Source organism: Limanda limanda, chromosome 19, assembly GCF_963576545.1.
Source record: "Limanda limanda chromosome 19, fLimLim1.1, whole genome shotgun sequence".
Taxonomy (NCBI): Eukaryota; Metazoa; Chordata; class Actinopteri; order Pleuronectiformes; family Pleuronectidae; genus Limanda; species Limanda limanda.
The window spans coordinates 10,935,190-10,960,065 of record NC_083654.1 but is presented as its reverse complement, the minus strand read 5'-3'; the positions used below and the strand labels follow the sequence as shown (position 1 = coordinate 10,960,065).

At 43.1% G+C, this 24,876-nt stretch overlaps 2 protein-coding genes across 2 annotated transcripts; one reads left to right on the top strand and one right to left on the bottom strand.

Annotated features, from left to right (window-relative positions):
• The first annotated feature begins 810 nt into the window (after positions 1-810).
• cdca7b (cell division cycle associated 7b) lies at positions 811-6,013 on the top strand. The gene is made up of 10 exons (XM_061093345.1): positions 811-828; positions 2,637-2,780; positions 2,865-2,965; positions 3,452-3,665; positions 3,800-3,862; positions 3,995-4,168; positions 4,370-4,525; positions 4,631-4,780; positions 5,339-5,475; positions 5,602-6,013. Exons 1-10 carry the CDS (start codon positions 811-813, stop codon positions 5,621-5,623), a joined length of 1,179 nt encoding a protein of 392 aa, XP_060949328.1. The 3' UTR covers positions 5,624-6,013.
• Positions 6,014-7,951: 1,938 nt separating this feature from the next.
• sp4 (sp4 transcription factor) lies at positions 7,952-13,957 on the bottom strand. Its single transcript, XM_061092788.1, has 7 exons — positions 13,798-13,957; positions 13,477-13,547; positions 12,169-12,519; positions 10,891-12,070; positions 10,519-10,717; positions 9,869-10,068; positions 7,952-9,734 (listed from the first exon to the last, which is right to left on the bottom strand). The coding sequence occupies exons 1-7, from the start codon at positions 13,802-13,804 to the stop codon at positions 9,460-9,462; spliced, it is 2,283 nt and encodes a 760-aa protein (XP_060948771.1). The 5' UTR covers positions 13,805-13,957; the 3' UTR covers positions 7,952-9,459.
• Positions 13,958-24,876: the final 10,919 nt, after the last annotated feature.

Below are 24,876 nucleotides of genomic sequence, written 5' to 3'. Positions count from 1 at the left end.
AAGATGTTCAGTGGGTACGGGAAGTATTCAGACCCCTATAAATATTTCTCTCTTTGTTTCATTGCAGCAATTTGCAAAAATCTAAAAAGTTCATTTTATTTCTCATTAATGTACACTCAGCACCTCATCTTGACAGAAAAAAACAGAAATGTAGAAATTTTTGCAAATTTATTAAAAAAGAAAAACTGAAATATCACATGGTCATAAGTATTCAGACCCTGCTCCATCTCTCCACCTGTTTGGGGGTCCTTGGCCTGAAAAACGTTGAAGACCTCTGATCTATTCCATTAAAGATTATACTGTTTCTAGTTCTAAAGCAAAGACACACACACACACACACACACACACACACACATACACGCACACACACGCACACGTAAACAAACATACACACGCACACACAAACACGCACACACACACACACTCTCTCTCTATCTCTCCTGGATAACCACGCCCATATGCCGTTTTCGCGCGAAACCCTGGACCGTACCTTTGAGAGTGCAGGGGGAATCAGAAGAGAGACTATTCTTAAACACGACAACAAATCCTCAAATTATGAATTTAATAGAATCTTGCATTTTAAAGTAACTTTCCTGTTGACACACTCTAGGTCTTAGGGTCATGTCACACAACTACACGTTTAGATATAAGCCTTCAGGAAGATGAAACCCCTGGAGGTGGGTGAACCTTACCTCCCCCCGCGGTTCGTTTTTAAATCCTCCTCCATTCACTAGATTTTAGTTTAAAAGGTTAAAAGACTGAAACCCTCTATTGCTCTGAAACTTATCGTAACACGGAGATTGATCAAAAATGACCCTGACGTCAAAGGTAAGCGACAGAATCACGTGTTTAGACCTGCTCGGTCTCCTGCTGTGTCAGTGGAGAAGAGAAGTGCTCAGGTTGTTGTCGGGATATCCTCCATTGTTAGGACACGCCGGATAAAGTAGTTTATTTGGGCTGTAGCTAGCTCACCATTCTAACCCAGACTTCCTGTATTCACCGTGTGTGCTTTATATTAGTCACAGAACTGGTCTCAGGCCATTGTTTTGAAGCAGCTAGCTGACACGTGGCCAGCTGCACACCACTGTTCGTCGTCTACATGTCGTGCAGTGAAATGATGATGATCCTAAACACAAATGTCTGCAGGGTCATTGTTTTGTTTAGATGTGATTGGTGGGCACAATCTGCATCGTCCTCCCATTGGTAGGTCAGAGGTCAACACCCCCTTTTGGCTGAAGGGGATGGTGCATCAAATGTATTAATAATAATTATAGTAATGATATAAATAATACACTTGAAATAGACATGGCAGTTTCATTTATAAAGCACATACACAGGTAGATTCAAGGGGACATTAATAATAGTACAGAGACTAAATTAAAGGAGGATTTAAAATCAGAAGTGTTAAAAACAAATATCAAGCAATGAAAAATCTAAAGTTTTTGAAATAAGTTGAGAGAGTAAAATGATAAAATACATTTGTGGTATGGCCTTGTAAGAAGGCAAAGTTAAAGACACTATTATACAGGAAAAGATGGTAAAATAGTATTTGGGGGAAATGGGTTAAAGCAATGTTAAAATTACAATAAAAGATGTCACATGGTTGAATTAATTGTCACAAAAATAAGTTTTGAGCATTTCTACTATATAGTGGGGGTTCGTTCCAAATCTTTGGTGCATGATTACAGGAAGCTGTCTCATCGTAGTTGTTCGTATGGCACGTTTAACAAGCCAGCAGGAAGGGACCTCAGGAGGTGGATAGTAACATAACCTGGTAAACAATCTCAAAGATAAGTTTATATGTTAATTTGATCAAGTTAGACATTACCCTCTGACGCTTTCTGGAGATCAGTCTTGCAAGCAAACACTTAAAACCTAATACTGTGCTTTGAACTGAAGATCTGTTCATAAAACCTGGTGATGCCGACAAGGAGCACAATCATTTTTACTCTTCCCACCACTGATGGACTCTTGCTCCCCCTGGTGTAAAGTGTGAAATTTTGTCCACCAGACTGCGGTTTGATTACAAGATTGGTCCATCATGTGCAGCTGTTGGTCTTAATGTTGTAAAGTCAAGTGTATACACACATACCTATGGAAACGCTGTCTTCACCATGTCTTGCCAGTTGTACCCAAATGTTAATCAGTGGAATTCAGACTTCTAGTTCTGTGTTGAGATGATAACACCTAAGATTTAGTTTAGTATGATGCTTAATATTAGCGTCAGACCTTAAGTTCTCAAGGTCTTTTCCATCTTCTGAATCTTTTACAATTGTTCTCAAAATACATTCTGAGTCTATTCAATGCATAATCAATCATAAACGCACCGTTATGTCTAAAATGAACCTTTCAGAGAAATGTAATTCATTGCCTATTTTTGCATTAACTTATTATCTATTTTATGTTATTCTTTTACATCTTATTTTCTATGGTATTGCGTTAAGTTAGAAAACTTAGTGTTCATCCTTCATGGTTTATCTGCAATGAAGATAAATAGTTTATTTTCATTCAGCTATAATTATGTACTTTCTTTACATAATAATCCCTTTGTTGTGATGCCCTTAGGTTTCCATTTTGTCCATGTTTTTGTGGTTATATGTTAAATAATTTGCTCAATATACTTATCTTCCCTCAAGGCCCCATGTTTCAAGTCCAAGTTCATCACTGCTGAACTTGCTCGTCTGTTCAGTCAGTCAGACAGCGAAGAGGAATTTGAGGGTTTCCTCGAGGAAGAGGAAGAAGAGGATGAAGGACGGCGTTACAAACGGCTGAAGACCAAGGTATGAAATGTTTAAAGATCGTTCCATTATTTGATGATAATGTTTGATAATTGCAGCCAAGGCATCTCTTTGGATTTCTCTCAGATGGTGTATTCAGAAGAGGACAGCGATGTGGACACAGGCTTTTACTCTGATGGCGACGATGCTCCCCCACCAAAAAGAAGGAGTCTTTTAGTAGCCCTGAGGTGTGTTCACTGGTCTCTACGATAAACAAGAGTTGAAGAGTATATAACATGTGCCCCCACAATTGACAAAGCAATGTTAAATGGGTTTAACTTGTGTTTATTCAATATTAATCCTGTGTTTCAACTTCACAAGAGAATGTATTATCCCCCCCCCAGATCTCTATAAAATTGTGTGGTAGAGAGGATATGATCCAAGGAAGAACCATTTAAACTTTCATTCCGATCCAAGATTCTTTTCACTTTATTTCCCCATTTCATTGATATCTCAGAGAATAATTCATGGATCTTGATGAAAAAAAACAAGACATGTTTAGGGGACTTATATGTTTGAGATTGTTCAAGTAGTTGCAGATCCAAATATAAATCCACATATAGCGAATTTAAATTTGGTTCCATAAGGAGACTGTCAAGCCTCTACCTGTTTCATGACATTTGTGTTGATTCTCCCGAGACTGAAAAAGGATCCTTCTTTCATCTTGTTTGCAGGTTTCCTGTGAAAAGACTGTCTACTCCCAAACAGGAGGCGAACAAAGACAGTCCTTCTGCGCTGCGAACCAGAGGAAGGCAGAGGATGAAGCAGCAGCAAAACAAAGATGCAGAGGAGGAACAGCTGGAGGACGAAGAGGAGGAGGAAAAAGAGGATGTCCTGTCTCAGAGTCTTAGAAAACGAGAGAAGAACATTCAGGAGAACAAGGCCATGGTGATTAACAATCACAATATTTTGTATGAATAGTCCATAATCAGACAAACTTTTTGATCCGGATATTTAAAATATCCCAGTCCCTCGTTTGTCAGATGTCCTAGACTCAGTTTTTCTTTGTTGTCGTCTTTTAGCTGTCTAAGCTGTTTGCTGATTTGACCACCATGGCTGATTTGACTATGCCCACCGCTCTTCAAGTGAGTATACACGCTAGCAGCAATTTCACTCGAACTTGCATTGAGTTTTTTTTATACTATAAGTCAGTAATGGGGTTGCTACAGTTTTTTGTCCTGCTCTGAATTGCAAACACCGGTCTTTTATTTCTGCAGAAGAAGAAGAGGCAAGCGACACCACGGAAGCGCAAGTTCGAACCAGAGATGGGGTCAGAAAGGAGGAACCCTTCCCGTAAGGCTCGTCCACCTGAGAACTTTGGGGTGGAGGAAAAGAGTGCGCCGGTCACCCACAGGAGCCCCAGGACTGTAAACATCAGGAGACTGGTGGAGGTAAGTCACGCAACTCAACCTGTTTAGAAGAATCTTCAGTGAAGTACGTACATTTGTGCACTTTAGAGTCAGCGGTTTCAAAAAACAAATTACACTCAGAAGAAAGTGCAATTTAGATTTTACACAACACTTTGTATTGAAACCTTACTGGCTACATGTGTGTGTTTTCTCAGTTGTATCTCTGTATTGTGACCACGACAGGTGGACGAGGAACATGCTGGAGAGGGTCGGAAAAAAAGGAGGAGCGGTGGTTCGAGGAAGAGTCAGTTTGTGGTGAGGTCAGTGGACGACATCACAGAGGAAGACCTGGACAACATAGCATACCGCAGCAAGGACAAGATCTGGGACAAAGACGATGTGAGTCACATCAGGACTCTGCCACTTCACTGCTCAGGGTTTCCATTTAAGGCGTCAGGGTTGGTGTATTCATTCATTGTGTGTGTGTGTGTGTTTTTTCTTCAGGGCAGCTCATGTCACCAGTGCAGACAGAAGACTCTGGACACCAAGACAGTGTGTCGCAGTGGTTTCTGTGTGGGGGCCAAAGGTCAGTTCTGTGGGCCGTGCTTGAAGAACCGCTACGGAGAGGACGTACGCACTGTGCTGCTTGACCCGGTCAGTTCTAAAACCTGCATATTTAATACTTTATTTTCCATGTCTCACACTGGGTTTGGTGAACTTGAAGTCTTCTGAGACTCTAATCAGAAGACGAGAGTGTCCGCACTTCAGTTGATGATACCTGGGACATGTTTGTGTGGGGGACATTTTGTCTACTGATTTTCACCACTTCTGTCCAGCACCTAGTGTTTGTCAAGTTTGGATGTGCATGCTTTTGTATCTTGTGTTGATCTTCTGAGACTGAAACTTTGATTTTCCAAAGAATTATTAGTTACAGATTAATTAACAGTTGTATTTGCTTGTTAGTAATACATTTCCGTTGTTCAATTCTTTCTTGTTTTGAATTTGATCTCTTTTACAAAAAGTTATCAAACATAATAAGTGGTCAGGAGCCACGCTGACGAGCTTAATTTTGCCCACTCAAACAATGTCAATGTGTCTTGACCTACATTTTACCATGGATGTCTCAAATACAGCATGGACAACATGGACTCACTTGTGTTGAGTCAGAACGTGCTTATTCACCTGCATTAAACTTGGAGCATTTTTTTCCAGACATGGTCGTGTCCCCTCTGCAGAGACATGTGCAACTGCAGCCTGTGTCGTAAGAAGGAAGGCCGCTGCGCTACCGGCATCCTGGTGGGACTGGCTCGCTACAACGGCCACGGCAATGTCCACGAGTATCTAGAGAGGTGGGTCTCCTCATTCTCACTGTAGGGTTTAATGTTGCAGGCTGGAAGCCCCTCAAAGTAAAGTTGGTGAAATTATGTTGTCTGAGAGCAGATACAAATCTTGTCTTTTTTTTTCCTCCATCTCAGTATTCAGAAAGAGTTGCAGTGAAGTCCAGTGATGAGCAGCGAGGAGAACCTGCTGAGACCTGGAGGAGGCTGGGGTGCTGCAAAGTACTGTAGAACCTATTAAACGCACATCTGTAGGTTTAGATTATCTTACTAGAGAAACGACAGCTAAAAGACATTTGTTTTTCTCATGTCACTTTCTAAGGCACATACACTGTTAATATGTTTTATAAATGTTTTATATAACCGGAGTTAAGGCTGCATTAGATGCAGGAGAGATTTTATTGTTCTGAAGCCAGTTGTTAGTTTTGAGTTGTACATGTTCTTTGGAATGTTTTGACCCTTGATTTTTAGTTGAGAGATTCATTTCTGTTCTGATCTTTAACATAGCCTTTTGTACCTGCTCTTTTTCAAAAAGTCGTACAGTTTCCTTGTCATTCCACTGTACATTTGAATAAAGAATGGCATTATCTAACCGATTTGCCATGTTGATGTAACTATCCATATAGGCTTTTATCTGGTGAATACTTGTTTCAGCTCTCACACAGAACCGTGCATCATTTCTCCGTCCGACCCCAACGCGAACATGACCGACTCAGGCCCGAGAGGTATTAGAGTTATTCGGTCCGAACCTGACCTGACAATCTTTCATGCAATTCTTGTTGACATGGTTACAGCCGGCAATATTCATTAGAAGACTGATCACCTTGTAAATGGCCATACACAATATTAGCTTTGACATTTATTTTTAAGCTATTACCCACAAGTCACAGGCTAAGAAGTTGAAGCACGATGTAAAGTCGCTCTCTATCTCACACGTCTTTAAAGCAGAAAAAAATCTATCCTGACACCTTTAGATTGCTGCACCATAGTTTCTTGATTGGGCTGCACAAGGGGAGCATGCATTCAATGGGGCGGCTTATTTTGTGTGCATCTCTGGCTGTTATGTATCTGGTCAGCTTCCCCAGCTTGTTAGGTCAGATCTGAGTCAAATAGCGCCTGAGGCTGGGAACCAGTCGGCTGATGACCAGGTACCTCAGGGTCGCAGCATGGTCAGAGGTCACCCTGAGGTCATTGATACTTTACGAGGCGTCAGTTTTGGGTTATGTGTGTGAGGAATAGAATTGTATATTATACCTTTTCATCTAATCACTGATGTCTGTGATTCGACACTTTGACGTGTCCAATTGACGTCAAAAAGGAAGTGGCCCATCTTTGTAAACAGTCTATGGTCTTCCGTTGCACACTCATTACTAATGTGAGTGAATGTGAACACTGTTATACTAAAATCTACAGACTTCTTATGATCTTTGATACATTATAAATAAAAAATATCTGGATTCATAAACCTGGTGTCATTTCACATCCAATGAGATTAAAACACTTCAAAAATCCATGTTCTGATATTTAGAGAGTTCATTCCATTCCCTTCTTACCTCCACAAACACCTGAGGGTGCAGAGAGAGGTTGTAGATGTCTGTGTTTTTGAAGTGCTTCAAAGGGGTGAGAGATGTCAGGCGTATGTGAGCTGCTTACAATGTGATGCTTTTTGTAGCCCGACAGTCAGTGACCTGCCGGTGAACTCTCTCAGGTCACAGTTTAGCTGTAGCTCAGGTACACTTAATGTTCAGTGGTTCATGTTTTCTGAGGTAGACTGTGTATTCGCTCAGTATTCCTCCATACAAATTGAAACTACAATCCGTAATAGATAGGTCCTGGAACTGAATAGTCACAGGTTAAATTATTCCAGCATCAGCTTCCATCAATGGAGCAGCAGTTGCTTCCAGAGGAAAAACAGATACTTCAATTTAACAGTTTTAATCACTTTATTTTCAAGTGTTATGCAGGCAAAGCATTTTTTCTGCTTCAAGTTGTTTTTCTTCTTATTTTTTTATTGACATAACACGTTTGTACAAACCAGTTTTAAAAATATCAATAAACTGGAGCCTTTGAGGCTAACCTGGCAAAAAACTCATTATCAAATGTCATGGAGACGAACAAACATCTTTAGAAAAAGATTTACAAATGAGATGTCACTACAAAATATCAAAGAAACAAAAGTCGGTTGTCACACAAAATATTACCAAAAACATCTAAATTTGTTTGGTATCAACCTTTTTCAACGTTAAACAATAGTAACTTTTTTTGCTTTCTTCTTCTTTTGTTATTTATTTTTCTCCAAAAACATGTTATGGCCCAAAGAGAAGAAGAAATTAACAGCAATGGTCGGACTTAGAAAAAAAACAGAAGCACAAAGAGTAAAGAAGAGAGAGAAGCGGCACTACTGCAAAAAACTGAAACATGCTGTACACAACCTCAGAATTAACGCACACAAATACAAGTCCAGCAAAAGGGAAATATTAATAAAAATAATAAATTAGCCGAACACAGTGGGGTCCTGTGTGTTAACATACGGGGGAGGGGGCTTTTTAAAACAAACGATAAATTCCTTAAAATAAACGTTTCTTTTAATTAAAAAAGCACTGAACTAACACAGAGCAACACCACCAGAAAACATCTCAAATATCCACACAGCTAAATAGCCCGACCCACGCCCACCCGCAGCTCTTATCGTCGTCTCCCCTCCCTGTGCTGTGGTCCGCTCTCGGCATCACCCCCACCCAAATAATGACGGAGAGCTCCCATCTCTCTCTCCGTCAACCTCACTCTGAAGCTCCCTCCGTACAACAGCTTGTGTTAAGGCAATTGTGGTACATCGGTCATGTTGACAGTGTTAGAGGTGGGAAGGGGGTTGTGACCAGAGCACAGAGAGGAGAAAGCAACGTCCATGACAGCGCAGCCATCTGTCAAAACCACTGTCTCGCCCAACCAGGTACCACCTGATGGTGAACCGCAGCTGTGATGCTGTGACGCCACCCTGTGGTACCTGCAAGGTGACCCGGCTTTGCTCGGACGACAGCTCTGCTTGCAGATGTTTCCCCGAACCTTGCGACTAACTGGCATGAAAACTTCCCCTGACAATGTAAACATGGTTTCACTAGGATTGTCATTAAAGTATTGCTTTCACTACACAAACAAAGTTGTAGAAAGCTAGATTGTTATTCTCTATAGAAACCTCTTTTTTTTTCTAATGGCCACTGCACCTCATTAGGAATGCATTTTTTATAAATCTTTTATATGTGCTTTTTCTTCTACTATCCTTATTTTTTTTATTTTAGAACTATCCCCTCTCTTCTTCACTAACAGTTTATCCGATGACTGGTCTCGTAAGAATCAACACCTGAATCTGATCTGAGGACTGAACCTGAACCATGAATAAAACTCAAATTAGGTAGATCCTCTCAGGGACAGCATGGGAACACAAACACACACTCATTCATTTGTATACACACAAACACGCACGCACACACACTCCAACCCCAGACTGTCCTTGCCTGTGACTGCTCTGCCACAGTCCTGTGCTATGATTGACCCTCAGCACTCTCTGACAGGTATGAAACAGGAACACAACTTTGTGCATAGAGTTAGATTCTGCTGCGATTCGGAAAATGTCTCGGTGTCGGATGAATTGAGAATCCGCATTCCCTCCCGTCTTTTACTAATCTACATTCCTTTACCCACCGAGCATGAAATTATAATAGATTCATTTTTATTAAAGCCAAACTAATCTGTCATATGTTTAGGCAAACTTATTTTGTTATTATGTGTGTTAGTTATTTTTTTGGATTGTAGAAGTTAATATTTCTCGGTCTCTGTTCATGTGATTCCATCTCTCTTTTGAGTCCCTTTTTCATGAGAGAAGGTTTTTTAAAGTTATGTAAAACAAAAAAAAAGAAAAGGTATCCACCCTCACAGTCCCTGCAAAGACTCAGAAGAACAGGAAGTCAGCCTTCAGCAAAGAAAACAGCAGTCAGTCGCCTATTCAAACTCCTCCTCTTCCTCCTCCTCCTCTTCTTCCTGGTGATTAGAAGTGGTGGGTGTAGCGGGGTTAGAGTCACGTGAGAGGGTCGCCACAGCGACAATCTGAGGGGAGGTGGCGAGGCCTTCGGGGGCGTCATCTTCCATGTCGTCGGTGGTGACAATTGCCACCGCGGCTCCGCCCTTCTTGTTCTGGTGGGTCTTGATGTGCTTGGACAGGTGGTCACTGCGCATGAAGCGCTTGGAGCATTCAGGACACTCAAAACGTTTCTCTCCTAGATGGTAAAAAGAGACGATTAGAGAAAAACAAAAAATCTGCAAATACAGTCTGTCCAAATTGTGTACATTTTAGGCTTTGAATGGATTTTGGGATCAGGGTGACCCACGTCACCAGACTACTGCCCTGTACCTGTGTGTGTCCTCCGGTGTCTCTGCAGCTCATCGCTCCTGGTGAACCTCTTGCCACAAAAGATCCAGTTACAGACAAACGGCCTCTCGCCAGTGTGCCAGCGCAGATGGGCCCTCAGGTGCGACGTCTTACCGTACACTTTCCCACAGCCCTCCATGTGGCAGATGTGCTGCTTCTTCTTTGTGGGGTCCCCGCTGTTCCTGTAACACACAGGCCAAGAGTGATCTGGACTTCAGGTGTATTGTTGAACATATTGCTTAACTTATTTAACACTTCTAGTTTAGATATGATAATAGATTTGAATAAAACATCCTAAAAACACAACTTGAATCACATTTGTTTTTATTAAGATGAAGTCATTTTTGCAGCTAATGCTAAAATAGAATAAATTTAAAATGTTACAGCAAAGCTGAATACATTTGACAGGTTTGAATATTCTCTTAATGTTTTAGGTGCTATCTCCTCATTACAATGTAAAGCTTTGGGTGAAAACAGGTTAGATCTGTCTCGTTAGGAAACAAGTTGTGCTCAATCCATCCCTCTAATCACTGATTTAATGTCCCAATATTTTTTGTCTCCTGAATCATTCTATATTCAACCAGAGTTTTACTACTGCACTGTTGCATAGTGTGTTTCTAATTTGTCCATACCTTCCCTCTCCGTCCCTGCAGTTTGGACAAGAGCAGGCGACACGTCTGAGCCTCTTGCTGGGGGGTCCCTCCTGGTCTGAAGAACTTTGTACAGAGCCCAGCTGGTCTGGACTCAACGATGAGCCGGGTGCCACATTGCTGACGGCGACTGTCACGGGAGACGACTGAAGTTTGATCCCATCCTGACCCTGTGATTGACCTGAAAGATGATGGGTAAAATGGGAAATAATTTGACAAATGTTGTATTATCTGTGGGAGTACAGTGGCTACCAGCCGGACATTCTGTTATAGTATAAAAAAACTGGAACATGGAACTTTGGATTGGGAAACTCATTCAGGATGTCACAACACAGTCACTTTCATTGTCCTCACCCTGTAGACCGGTGATGGTGAGGGGAACCCCCTGCACCTGAAGTCCAGCGGTGCCCAGCCCTGCGATGCTGACCGTCTGCACCCCAGACCCGGGGTTGATTTGTGCTGCGCTCAGCGTCAGCGGGGCTCCACTAAGGGACACCAGCCCTCCGCTCCCCACCGTCGTCCCACCAGCCACCGGGGCCAGTGTCAGCTGCTGTGGCATTGCCGTCCCCAAACCACCCTGCAGGGAGACAGTCTGCCAGGTGATCTGCCCAGAGGGGGACATTGTCGGGGTACGGATGAGGACCTGGGCTTGGTTCTGGAAAGCCTGGATGGGCTGAAGGGTTTGTCCGGGGGCTAGCTGGAGGGTCTGAATGTGCTGATGTTGCTGCTGGCCATGACTCTGGGGCTGCAGCTGGATCTGCTGCACCAACTGGTGCCCCAACTGGTGCCCCACCTGACCCACGATCACCTGCTGTATGGTTCCTGTAGCATCTGTCTGGGTCAGCAGTCCATTGGCCTGGTTCTGGCTTTGAGAGTCTGCCTCACTGCTCTGTACTTGTGTGTCAACTGACCCACCCTCTGATCCAGCAGAAACCACTTGTGCTGTTTCAGACACACTTTCCCCTTCAGCTACTGCTGTTGTCGAGCCAATTGATGCTGTAGCAGGAGCCATCCCGGACATTGCTGTTGTCACCAGCTGGTTGCCATTGGCAACAGAGAACGTGCCATCTGCTGATTGGATCAGCTGCACAGCCCCGCCCCCTCCAACATTATTGATCACAGGCAGAGCCAGGGTCATGCCACCAATGTTTATGGGTACCGTGGTCATAACAGGAGTCTGGGAGCCATGCAGAGTCTGTAGTTGCAGCGGGAAAGACTGTGCAGGACGGATCTGCAGTGGGACCGTCTGATTGGCTGTAGTTGTCAAAATGGCCTGCTGGTTGGCTGACTGGAGGATGGCCTGACCTGGACTCTGGGTCTGGATGAGCTGGACTTGCTCTGTTAGATTCCCGAGGGAGGCCGTCTGAGCCGAGCTGATGTGGATCTGCTGTCCGTCTGCAGTCTGCAGGTGAGGGATGACCTGATACTGGACCCCGCCCCCGGCATTGGGCAGGTTCTGAACCTGGATGATCTGGAACTGCTGCTGCTGCTGATGATTGGCTGCAACACTGTTGGTCCCAGCCACTGCCTTCATCTGCTCAACAGGATAGATACAGTGATACAGTTAGGAGGAAAAACTGACAGAAAACATTAAACATTCACTCAAAACTACAACGTCTACTCCTCTTTTACCTTACGTCCACCTGGAGAGCTGTCATTAGCCAAGGTGGTGGCCACGGTCACTGCAACAGGCTGATTGGGGTTTTCCTTGGCCATAGTAGGAGCCGCTGTAATGATCTGCCAGCCGTTCCCAGTGAACTGAGCTGGGACCAGTTCCAGCTGTTGGGGCACCAGGGTCTGACCCCCTGCTGTGTCCAACACTATCTGGCCCTGGAGCTGACCGGCCTGCAGCTGGATCTGACCGGTCTGGATCTGGTACTGCTGCGCCCCTGCCTGGGCCTGGGCCACCTCCACTCCCCCCTGGCCTCCAATCTTACTGCAGGTGGCTGCTAGCAGAGCCAACGGAGAGGGCTGAGAGGAATCCTGGAGGAAACAGGGGGAGAAAAAACACGAAAGGACAGAGAGAAAAAAACGGTAAAACGGGAGTGACAAGGAAAAGTGGGAAGTCAGGGTTGGAGACAAACAGAGCTCATGTGCACAAATAAGAAAGTACAACTTGCAAGTTAAAGAAGCCAAAGGGAAGGGATGGGCAGGTAACTAAATGCACACTCCCACAGTGTAAAATTTGAATAGATGAAGAGGAAGAGTAAAAGTGCGAGGGGTGTGGACAACATGGTGCACAAAAAATAAACCACAAAAAGCTGAGAGAAAGCGAGAGAGAGCTGTCAGTGGAAGTGGGCGGTATTACAGGAAGCGAGTGGGTGGGCGTGTGACAACCACATTTCTCTTTTCTCAGAACACTGGAAGAAAATGCCGCCTTCGCTCTCTCTCTCTCTCTCCTCCCTTTCAAAGGAACTAGGTCGCAGGCAAATTTTTGATGCTATACATCTCTCAACAGTGCACGGAAACAGCCTAATTTCTGAATTAACTACACTGGAGTGGAAAGTAGCATGGCAACAATGCTTGTCATACAACAAAAGATGCACTTTTAGAGTGACTGCCTGGCTGAAAATGATCTCCCAAGAAATATACAACCTCCTGAAGAGAAGCTAAAATGGGAATAAAACAATCATAGAGCCACATACCGATACTGCAGGTCTTTAAATTAAATCCACACTTTGTTTTAATGGATTTTGACCCTAATTCAAACAGACAATTCAAAAGTGCAGTGGCTGGAGTGTGACAGCCATGTAAGCCTATTCATGAGGCTCTGGGCTGGCTCTCAGCAGGGCTGCACAGAAGCAGGAAGTTGAATTCACTAGAGAAACGCCCCCAGAGGTGTCTGGCTGGCTGGGAAGGGGAGGGAGCACATTTTTGTCCTGGAGGCAAGGCAAAAAGTAATGACCTATAATAAACTCTTATTCCATTCTCATTTGGTACCTGGGATCCAGAACTTTTCCCCCTTTTAGATGCTTTCCCTCCTTCAGTTCCAGATGCTTCCTTCTTGGAGTCTGCAGGGAAACAGAGGACAGTGTTACAACAGCATCATCCCAGCAGTGTTTCTGCACGGTACAAAGTCCTGGGATAAGCGATGCCCCGTGTAAAAACCTGATCAAAAATGCAGATACAGCACAACAGAGGTGATCAAGGAAGGCGGAGGAGAGAGCAGTAACCTCATCACCAACATCACAGGGGCTCAGGAGCCTCATGTGTCAGATGCAGAGAGAGAGAGAGAGGGGAGGAGAGGGGGAGGGTACCTACCACTCATAACGCATTAATATACCGAGGGGGAGAGGGTGTAGTTCACGGTAGAAGGCCGGCCGGGCACAGGGGCGGAGGACGGCCTATGTGTTCGGCGCGGGGGCCGTGGCGGATCTGCCCGATTGACGAAACCACCCACCGGCCAGGAAGGGCGGTGCCAAGCGCGGGGCTCGACCGAGGAGCAGCCCCGGATATAACGGGAACGACCGGGACCACGGCGAGTCGGTCCCCGGCGCGGCGTCACCTCTCTCACCGGATGGACGCACCATACACGAGCGAATTGTAGCTTGTCAGGCCGGTGTCCACAGAGAAGGTGTCGGTGTGTGACCGTGGAGGCCCACCCACTTCCATTCAAGCATCAGGACGACACCCTCTCCTCCGCTGCTCCTCTCTCCTGCTGCTCTCCGCCGCTCCTCGTCTCCCTCCGCTGGGCACCGAACACAAACCGTTACCGCCGGTTGTAGTTTTCGCGTGTTCCCTTATTTTCCTCCGTGCACGGTTGATTATTTTAAAAGGGGGAGATCCGGGGGAGATGGCTGTGGCTCTTGTGGGCGGACACGCTCCTCCCACATATTCAGATTGCACGACGGGGCTCGGCGTGCGAGGGTCGAGATGGGAGTTGTATTCTGACGAGGCCTCGCCTTCCCGATCCGGATTGGGTCGCGCGCACTACAAGTCCCATGATGCCCCGGGCGTGTGCGGCGGCGGCGGTGGTTGGTCGCCATGTTGGTGTGAGAGCCAGGGGGCGGGGCCTGGCGTGTTATGGGGGGTTGGGCGATCGGGAAAGGGAGGCGCGCGTGTGTGTGTTTGTGCGCGTGTCCGTTAGTTTCCACCGTGCAGTGTCACAGGATGAAGAAGAGGAGGATCAGTGGAACACAAGTGTCATGTGACTTTAGTTCTCCTATAGAATCGTTTTGTAACTATATGTCACATGTTCACTGGGATACTCGATCTATTTCCTCTTTGTGGTCATTCACCAGCTCCACTTGTCCCCACAGCTCTAACTTTGAAGCCTACATCTTAAACAGATTAATGTCTTTTAAGGTATTTAATGGGCACAAACACTTTTGTTATTCACTTGGATAATGATGTTTTTACTTTTTTTATTTCATATGGATGACAAATATTTCAAATAGTACAACTAAAGAAACAAAAGAACAAGTGCATGAAATAATAAAAAATGCAATTTGATTTATTTCACTTGATTTACTTTATATTTTGATTTGATTTAAAAGTAAATATATTTGGATTGAGGACTCATGCATTAACAGTAACAAGCAAAAATACAATTTAGAGACTGCTGTTTTGAAACATGGGATAGAGTTTAGCTAATTAATCAGCAACACAATAAATCAGTCATTTATCAGCAAGAATGCCCCAATACTTGCTACTTCTAGCTTCTAAAATGTAATATTTCCTGATTTTCTTATCGTAAACTGGATATATTTGGGGTTTGGAAAGTTGAATTTGTCAGCTTGGGTGTTAAGTTTCACAGAAAACATCACAGCCCCTAAAGCACCAGGGGAATGTACCGGGTTATCGGCTGTCCGCCAGAGCAGTAAAATCAGCATGGTGTGTAAAGTTGATTCGATATACATCTTTATGTTACCTTAAAAATATCAGCAAGTTCAGCTGCACATTTTTCTGATGCTGAAACATTTCTGATCAAGACTGAGTGGGTTTAGAATTTGACTTTTCTTCATCTGATGCCTAAAATGAAATATTGTTTTGAACATGGCTGCGGCTGCAGGCCTGATACACTGTCTGCTCATGTGGAGCACAAGTACTGTGGTCGTGTTTTCACAGAAACACACTCACACACCTGTAGTGGCCTGGAAACATACATGCACACACACACAGACACACACATGCACTGTAATTACTGCTGAAGCCAAGTGCCTTGATCCCGCCCCCTGGGCCATTCGGCAGCATGTTGCTAGGCAACGGGGTCTGGCCTGAAGAAGGGGTGTTGTCCGTGTCAGTATATGTGTGTGGTGGCGGTGGGTGATGGGGGTTGTGATCGAAAGGCCATGGTCTGTAGATAACTACACCATGGAAAGCATAGCTAATTTACTATATTCAGTGTCATAGTGATGTGTGTTGTTGAGAGTAATTAATTCACAGCAGCAGTAACTCAGTGGAGTTACATTCAACCTTTAGAGATCATGTTGATTACAAAGTCTTTAGAGGCATCAAGAATTTAGGACCAACTCCGGAACAGAAAGAGCTGAAAATCCCAAAAAGCTGATGAATGGTTCATTACTACAACGTTAAGAAAAGTAAAAATGGCTGTACTACTTGTTTTCGAACTGCTGCCACTAGGTGGCGCCAGATACAAGCTGGGGCTTCTTAGGTTGTCATAGACTTCATAGTCCTAGCTGCACCTGTCTCAGTGGGAGAATCATCAGATCTATTACATCCGTAAAAGTTTTACCAATAACGCACAAAAAACCACTGAATAAAAAAAGTTTTCATTTTAGTTGGGTCAATTATTTTCACTCACAGTTGTGCAGATATGTCGCTTTATATTACCAAATTACAATCACAACACAATTCAAAAATCACAATTTGCTTCATATGGCTAATTAGAGAATAACACTATTGTAATTAATATACTAATTAACTATTAATGCATTTACATAAGCAGAGAAGTAAAGCAAAAAAGTAACTATAGACGTAAAGTGAAGTAAATATTTGTGTGTGTGCCAAGTGTCAGATAGTTAAATCCGCAACATCATCTAAATTGAACAGGTTTTGAATATAATGTCTTATTTTGTGAAGTGAATATTTGTTGCTACTGCTGTTAGTGTAAGATAAAAATATTCAGTTGAAGTTCAGCTTTGTAAAAAAGTACAGTACTAAAATGATTCTCTATGACAAACTTACTGTTTGTTTGCAGGTTGTTTCCTTTCACTCAAACTGATTCCTCTGTGGTACATGTGGTTTTTTTAAATAGCCCAACATTGTAATTATAGTGCATTAGAACATAAGACAATGTCATTAGCTCTTTAATTTTCATAAACACACACACACACGCAGACGGATAAGTTAATCACATCCAACCCAGTTTTCACAGCGTGTGATTGATACTGCACATGATACATTTTGGGTTACGCAAAGACAAACACACACAAATATATATATAAAATTCTTGTAATTTTTTATCAAAATGACTCTGCAGCTGAAAGTATGATTTACCCAAACTGCAAGAACATATATGTGTGGGAACTCTTTTGAAAGCAACTCAAAGTGATTTAGATGTTTGCTGTAACTTTGTTACTAGATTTTAGGGGCCAGAGAAGTTTACATCCAAAAGCAGCATAATGACAGTTTGTATAAAACTGAGAGCCAAGCAAAGTGCCTTGGATTTACCTGCGAAAGTTAAGTGTCACACTGATACACGTCAAGAGCCATAATCGGCTGGAATATAGTACGAGAGAAAAAATCAAACTGAACATGAATGCATGAAGTAATGAAGACGATTGATCAACGCTGAAAATTGTCTTTTGTAAATCAAAGTGAGAAAAGAAAAATCCTCTCCGATTTGGTGCCTAGACATCAACCTTGTACTTCAGACATGATGCAGCCCCTCTGAACGACAGAGCATCACATCAGGCAGCAGCCGGATGTGACTGATGGACTTGATAGGTTGCTCAGAGGCGATTGCAGTGACCACCTCACTTCTAGACGTCTGGTGAATTCGAAACACAAGGGTGTGTGTGTGTGTGCAGGAATGTTATGTTCGTATAGTGCATCAGTCTTTGAGCATGTTTGCGTGTGTGAGTCAGTGCGTGCTTGCGTACAATTTCGTTTTTCGGTGTGATGTAGCCGAGCTTTCTGTTCACACGTGCGTAGGCGTGCATTTGTCACACACAAGCTTGGCGTCTAGATGTCTCTCTCTCCTAAAGGTTGGCTTGTAAAGACAAAGAGATTTATGACTTGTACTATTTGTGTGTGTGTGTGTGTGTGTACAGACACGTGTTATCAAACACATAACTCTGCCATAAGTTGTAATTATGAACAAATAGATAAATAGAGATTCATAGATAAATAGATTATGTGTAAGCCCATAAATATGAATGACAATAGGTGATGTGACTCCTCTCCCATGTCTCATCATGACTTCTGACTGTCTAGCAGTACACTGCAGCAGACACACACACACAATCACACACACACAAAATGTTGGAGAATAAAGCAGCATAGCTGTAAGTGATCAATCATTCTTCGACTGTCTCATAAATCTAACTGTGTGTATGAGCACGGCAACATGAGGAGATGCAGCCTGCAGTGATTTCTTGAAACTTTTTGATTCCTGGAAACATGACACATCAGAATACACTGCAGTGGGCAGGAGGCTCTGTGAAAGCTGGCACCGCAGCGTTTTGATGACAGTTCAGTGATTGATGCATCTCCTTGTCTGGATCAAGTGGAAAACAACCGGTGTGTCTCACCTGGCATGGTGCCAGTTAAGGGTGTGGGTTGGACATGCGTCTGTAACATGCAACCAAAAAAAAAACCTTTTGTCAAGATGTTTTTTTTCTCAACGGATGGATGACTTTGCTTTTTTCCTTTGAGCACACATGCTGCAGTGTGAATTCACTGTAGTGTTTATAAATCAAATGGTATCTTCCTAATTGGAGGCCCAAGGATGTTTTTCAGTTGAAATAACATTTTCAGTCATCAAATATTAACTTTAATTAATTCTTACCATTTCATTCACAAGTTATATATAATTTCACTACTGCGCTGCATGTTTTATTTCTTCTCTGTAATGAGAGATAATCCCAGCGCTCACTGGGATCATATATTTTTTGCAATATTTGTAAGTTTGTGACAACCATCAGAATAATACTTAAAAGTGAAAGTGTTTCCTTATTTGCCATCACTGTGTTTGTGTGTGCGTCTGTTTAAGTAAATATCAATATCTGATGTGACTGTGTGTGTTTAATGGCATCAACTCTGACTTAAAACTACACATCTGTATTTTTCACCCACCTTGATAATTTTAGATCCAACAAAGAAGTAAAGCTTAAAGATTTAAAAAACAAACACTAAAACCACCTGTTGTGCCTCCCATAGAAACCAAATGAATAAAGATTCCTCAATAATGAAATACCTTTTAGTAAAAATACTTGTTAAGACTCATTGCATTGCAGCAAATCCTTTACTTTTGACATACAATTTATAATTTATTGTGAAACTCAATGTGAAAAAAACCCGGTGACATCTTTGTGTAAATACATCAACCACTGTCTACGCTCAAACTGCTGTCTGGATCATTCTCCACTTTTACACGCGTGTGCGTGCAAACACACATGAAGGTATGTGATGCAAATACCGATCGACAGTTTACTGCTCTGTCTACAGATCTGTGTTCCAACAACGTGTGTGAATGTAATTACAAGTCCTGGTCAACTGAGAGGACACCTTCAAAGACTCAGTGTGAATGACCAGAATGTGCAGAATGTGTATGTTGGTGACAACTGCAAATATTTTACTACAGGCTCTCAAACTACTGTAGGCTTGTCTCCACTCATCTGTGCCGCTGTGTGTGTGTAAAGTGCATGTGTGTGGTCATACAGCATGTCATACCTTCTCTTTCCTCTCCTGTTCTACACACACACACACGTGTGTACTGTACTTCCATCTTCTATCCCTTAATGCCAAACCTATACTTAAAACCATGTCCTCAAACACCTCTTTGAAAAAGGGATAACTGGCCAAAATGTCCTCACTCTGTAAGGTGTTGATGTTGAAAATGGTCCACACAAATATGTAAGTACACACACGCACACACACGTAAATCTGTGCACAGGTGACACTGTAAACATTATTGATGCATAAAGTGAGGGGCAAAAGTCAACCTGCGGTCAGCCTGGGAAACTGCATGACCCCAGGAGTTAAAAGGTCAGAGCTAGGAGCTCCTGGGGACAGGAGGTGAGATGCTCCGAGACGTAACATCATTATCCAAGGACAATTAGATGGAGGGAAACAGGATTTGGTTGTAGATACCTGGAGACGTTTGACTTCTCATCCAGGAGGCTTCTTCAGTTCTGGCTGAGACGGTCATTTAACCTCTGTGTGGTTGTCACCCACTCATTGGAGTCAACCAAGGCTGAGTCTGATGGAGTCCAATGAAGCTGAGAAGGGGTGAAAGGAAAACATTGTAGACGGGGGATGAGTGGTGCCCCCACTGGTTAAGGTTAAATACCTGGGACTCCTCACCAGTCAGTCCAAGATGGAGAGACCATGAGAGGTGTAACGACTGCATGTCTACAAAGTTTAACTCATCGAAAATAACCTAGAACTGAGAGTAAATGCTCAAGTTGAGCTGTAACCCCATAAATATCGGTTTTAAATCTTATTGAGGATATATAATGATTGATTCTGTTGTTGATAGATAAAACTAGGTAAATAGGTAAAATAGGTAAAACTATGCATTTGATGGTCCAAGACACTGAACCACCTCTTTGTTGATGAAAGGTGGTCCTGAGCACAAGCGAAATGTGCTCTCCGTAGTCTCAGCTGTGCCGTAGCTTCACAGCCCAAAAGCAGCTGAAGTCAGAGATGCAGAATTAAGCAGAAGTGAAGGACTATTAAAGAGAACGGCAACCATGCTGTGCTTTCAGACAGTGAGCAAGCATGTGTTTAAGGAGTCCCTTTGAAGCTAAATGTGAAATGATTAAGTCCGCTTAGAAGTCTGTGCGGCTCTGTAGAGTTTGTGTGTGTGTGTGTGTGTGTGTGTGTGTGTGTGTGTGTGTGTGTGTGTGTGTGTGTGTGTGTGTGTGCTTGTATGTGCATGTGCGTGCATGGGCCGCTTTGAAGATGGTACTCTTGTATGAGTTCAGGAAGACCTTTACAGCAGCGCTAAGTGGAGGGTGCAGCACGCCATAAAGATCCAAGATAAGTGTGCAAGTGTGTGTGTGTGTGCGTGTGTGTGAGTGTGTGTGTGATAGTCGTTCAGTGCAGGATCTGACTTGACTTGCGGGCCTGGTAGAGCTGACGCCAACCACTTGTTCCTGACTGTCTGTGTATGTAGTGAATGACAGCCCGGAGGCAGTGCGTGTGTGTGTGTGGTTGGATGGGAACAGATGCGTTTCATGTTTGACGGGAACCATCAATAAAACAGCAACCACGAAATCACCTGAAAAACACCTGAACCTGGTCCGAGAGAATGTGCAGGAATGCGTGTGTGTGTGTTTGTGTGTGTGTGTGTGTGTGTGTGTGTGAGAGAGAGAAAGAGAGAGAGAGAGAGAGAGAGAGCAAGAAGAGAGACAGAGGGATAGTGTAGGATGTGTATTGACCTGCTTTCTTTTCTCTTATCTGTTTGGTGCCTCCATCCACCCTGATTGATGGCCATGAGGCTCAGAATGTGTGTGTGTGCGTGCGTGCACTGATGGTTGGCATGTAAACATGTGAATGAATGTAAGTAAATGTACAGACAATCTGGTTGATGCTTGTGTTGCAAACTGCAGACGTGTTGAGCTAAATCTTGCAGTTGTTTTGTGTTTCTTTGTGGAATAAATTAACAATTTGTTGCACGGCAATTAGCATGAAAAAGCAAGCAGCTTTTTTCCAGTCAATTTAACATCAAGCCATCTCTTAATCCCCCCCTCTCTTCCTCTGCTCCTTCAGCCCCCGAATTTTATGGCAGGCATTGTGGCGAGGTGAAACGCATTGAGTGGGAGGAGCACTAGTTAACCAGGAACATAGTATGAATGGTGTGTGTGTGTGTGTGTGTGTGTGTGTGTGTGTGTGTGTGTGTGTGTGTCTGTGTGTGTGTGTCTGTGTGTGTGTGTGTGAATGCATGGTAGTAGCTGCATGCCTAAGTGTTCTTTGGCTCACATAGAATAATTAATGGTAACCTTTACATGAACGCACACACACACACACACACACACACACACACACACACACACACACACACACACACACACACACACACACACACACACACACACACACACTCACACACACAAACACAAACACACACATGTGTGTATATACGTATAGTTGCAACTAGACAACTTCAGTTCAAGTACTTCAGACTGTCAATTATGAATTGAAGTCTTTGACCTGAAAAAGTTGATGTGTTAATTATGAAGTGAAAGCGTTCAACACACTGTACTTGAACTGTGGCAGCGAGCGTAACCACTGAAAGCAGAGGAAGTGTAATGCACTGAGAGCGGATCGTTTTCGTTGAAGTGAAGTGGAGATAACTGTGTTAATTGTGGGTTTCAGGCAGGCGCTGACGGCATCTGCTACAGTGTGTTAGCGACAGTAGATAAATTGTCTGCTCAAGGGTGAAAACAACAGCTGTAGGGATTTACACGGAGTTTCGATCTCCATTTACATTCAGGTGGATGTAGGAGCCACATGTTTGGGATGATTTACTTTGGATTTAGGTTTTTCTGGAAACTTTTCCCCAAATCTCTTCAAAAGAGGAGCCAAATAAAACTCTTTTTAAAAACAAAACACACAAACACACTTAATTTCGACACAAACAGCCATGGCTGTCTACTCTATCACTACTTGCCTCAGACAGACGGATGGACTGCTGGCCAATGACACAAACACACACACACACACACACACACACAGACAGACACACACAAACACACACACCTCGAAGATGACCCAGACCCCCCACGCTGAGGTAGCAGTGATCAAGTGCATCAAGTTCATCCATCAAGACTGAAAGTGAATAATGGCGTCTGGAAGTGTATGATTATGCTCCTGGGCTTCAACGCATCAATCAGCGGACACACACACATTCAAGCACACATTAAACACAGAGAAGACGCAGAAGTTGAAAAATGAACAAGAGTAAATTAATCTCCTCGTCTCCAACGTGTGTGTGTGTGTGTGTGTGTGTGTGTGTGTGTGTGTGTGTGTGAACGAGGGATGAGGAGTGTTATTGGTGAAGAGAACAGAGATCACGGTCAGAACAGGATTTAATCAAGGAAAGAGAGCGAGAGGCAGTTTTTGTGGGCGAGAGGGAGAGTGGTGAGGTTCATCTGAGTGCTCTTCTCTTCTGTGGTTCATACTGAGCAACATCACCCTCTTTAGCTGCAGAAAATCATCTCAGAGAAGCTTTAAAAAAAAAGCTTAAGACATCAAAACATATGTGACATGTAGAATCATCATCCTTCCTCTACTCTACTTGCTCTCACCATCATCACCCTTCTTCTCTGGTGTCGGGAACAAGCTGTGACTCGGAAGGTATAACTCAGAAACAGGGTGTGTGTTTATGAGTCAGCTCTGGAAAATAGGCCATGATAACAGACTTTGAAATGCTGTATCCACTCTAATTTAGCTTGTTAACTAATACAGCAGTCGCCAGATGCTACAAAAACAATAGTTACTCTTGGGTTTTTCCAGAATGCAGTATGGAAGAAGTCATGTAGGTTCAAACAACAGACTTGTTAAAGGGGAATTCCTGTTTTAACCTGGGCCCTATGTTGATAAATGCAGGTGTGCATATTAATGGTAGCCTATACTTACAAAAAACTGTAAATTGCCTCTGTGGCTACACTGTAATAATATATTTTTTTATGCCAAATTTAAGGCTCAAATTTATATTCTAGATCCTTGCTCAGAGTTTGGCAAACACTTGTCTTGCTCAATGAGATGTCTCATGAGACTTGTTGCAGGAAGCATGAGTGAGAGCAGTTTGGATTTCACACAGAGAAATGATTACAGCTGAATCTTTTTCTGATGATGCCGACAATGTCAACGAAGCATTTGACTTTGATTAACATCCCTACTTGTCTGAGCCGCAGTATACAGACGCCGAGACATTTAGCAAGACATGTGAAATTCCTTTTATTGGCAAAAAACAACAACTTCTAATTGAAATTTTGTGGAATGATGTTCCTTAAGATTAAATTGTAGACTCGCATTTGTTTGTTTAAGCAAAACTACTCAACCGATTTCCATGTAGTTTTGTGGAGGGATGGGGCCCGACGCAAAGGATTTTGGTGACGATCTGGATCACGGGGCGGCAAAAATTGTTTAAGGGACTGATATTAATGTGTGTGTGTGTGATTTGCAGATCCAAATAATAATCCAGATTGAATCAATATAAATGTGGTTTCTTAAGCGTCTCTTCGACATTGGTGTAGGTGTGCGTTCTACTGAGTGCCATTCCAGTTTGGTAATAGAGTGCGAATTTTAGTTTCTACACTGCATTACCACACGTACAACAATAGCCTAATAAATTTGAAATTATACAAATAATATATTATTAAACAATTCCTGTGTTGAGCGGCAGAAGAAAGAACAACAAAGGACATGGTTTGCAAAACTAGTGTACTATAACATATGACTGTTAAGACTCTGAAATGGCCTTTAAATGATTTTGTTGTGGATCGGAGAAGATAATAACGATATAGACAACCGACGATTAAATATTGAGAAAGCAGGTAGAAAGAGAAAAGAGGGAAGAGTGAGGAGACGGGAGTCGATGATTCAAAAAAATGTGATGTTCTGTGAACCAACCTGTTACCACTCGTCATGTGAAAAATGAAATGATTGGGGGAGAAGACATTAGTGATTGGAGGTGAGGAATAGAGCTCAACAGTGAGGGTCCCATAGTGTAATGTCAATGGGCACAAACTGTGTGATGTAATGTTACAGAAAAAGATAATGTCACTTTCACTGCCACATGTAAGGATTTTTTTTATATGTTATTTAGATGTGTGTATTTTAAATATTTAGAAGACTAGATAATGTAGAGGCAACATGAGTGGATAAAATGAATCGATCTGCAATCAACACACACACACACACACACACACACACACACACACACACACACACTCAAACACACACCATCCCTTTGAAACGTCTGACCAAACGTCAACAGCATTTGAAGGAATCGATGAAGACGACTCCTTCAGAGGCATCTCGTTAATATCTTGGCACGCAGAGCGACTTCCTCGACATAAATCTGCAACTTTATTGTCAGTAGTTAACAGAGACAAGACGAAAGTTGATGGCGCGGCGGAGAAACTCATAACGCAAGCAGCTTTGGTGAGGATGCTTGTTAAAAAGATGCTATTTTGCAGCACAGTG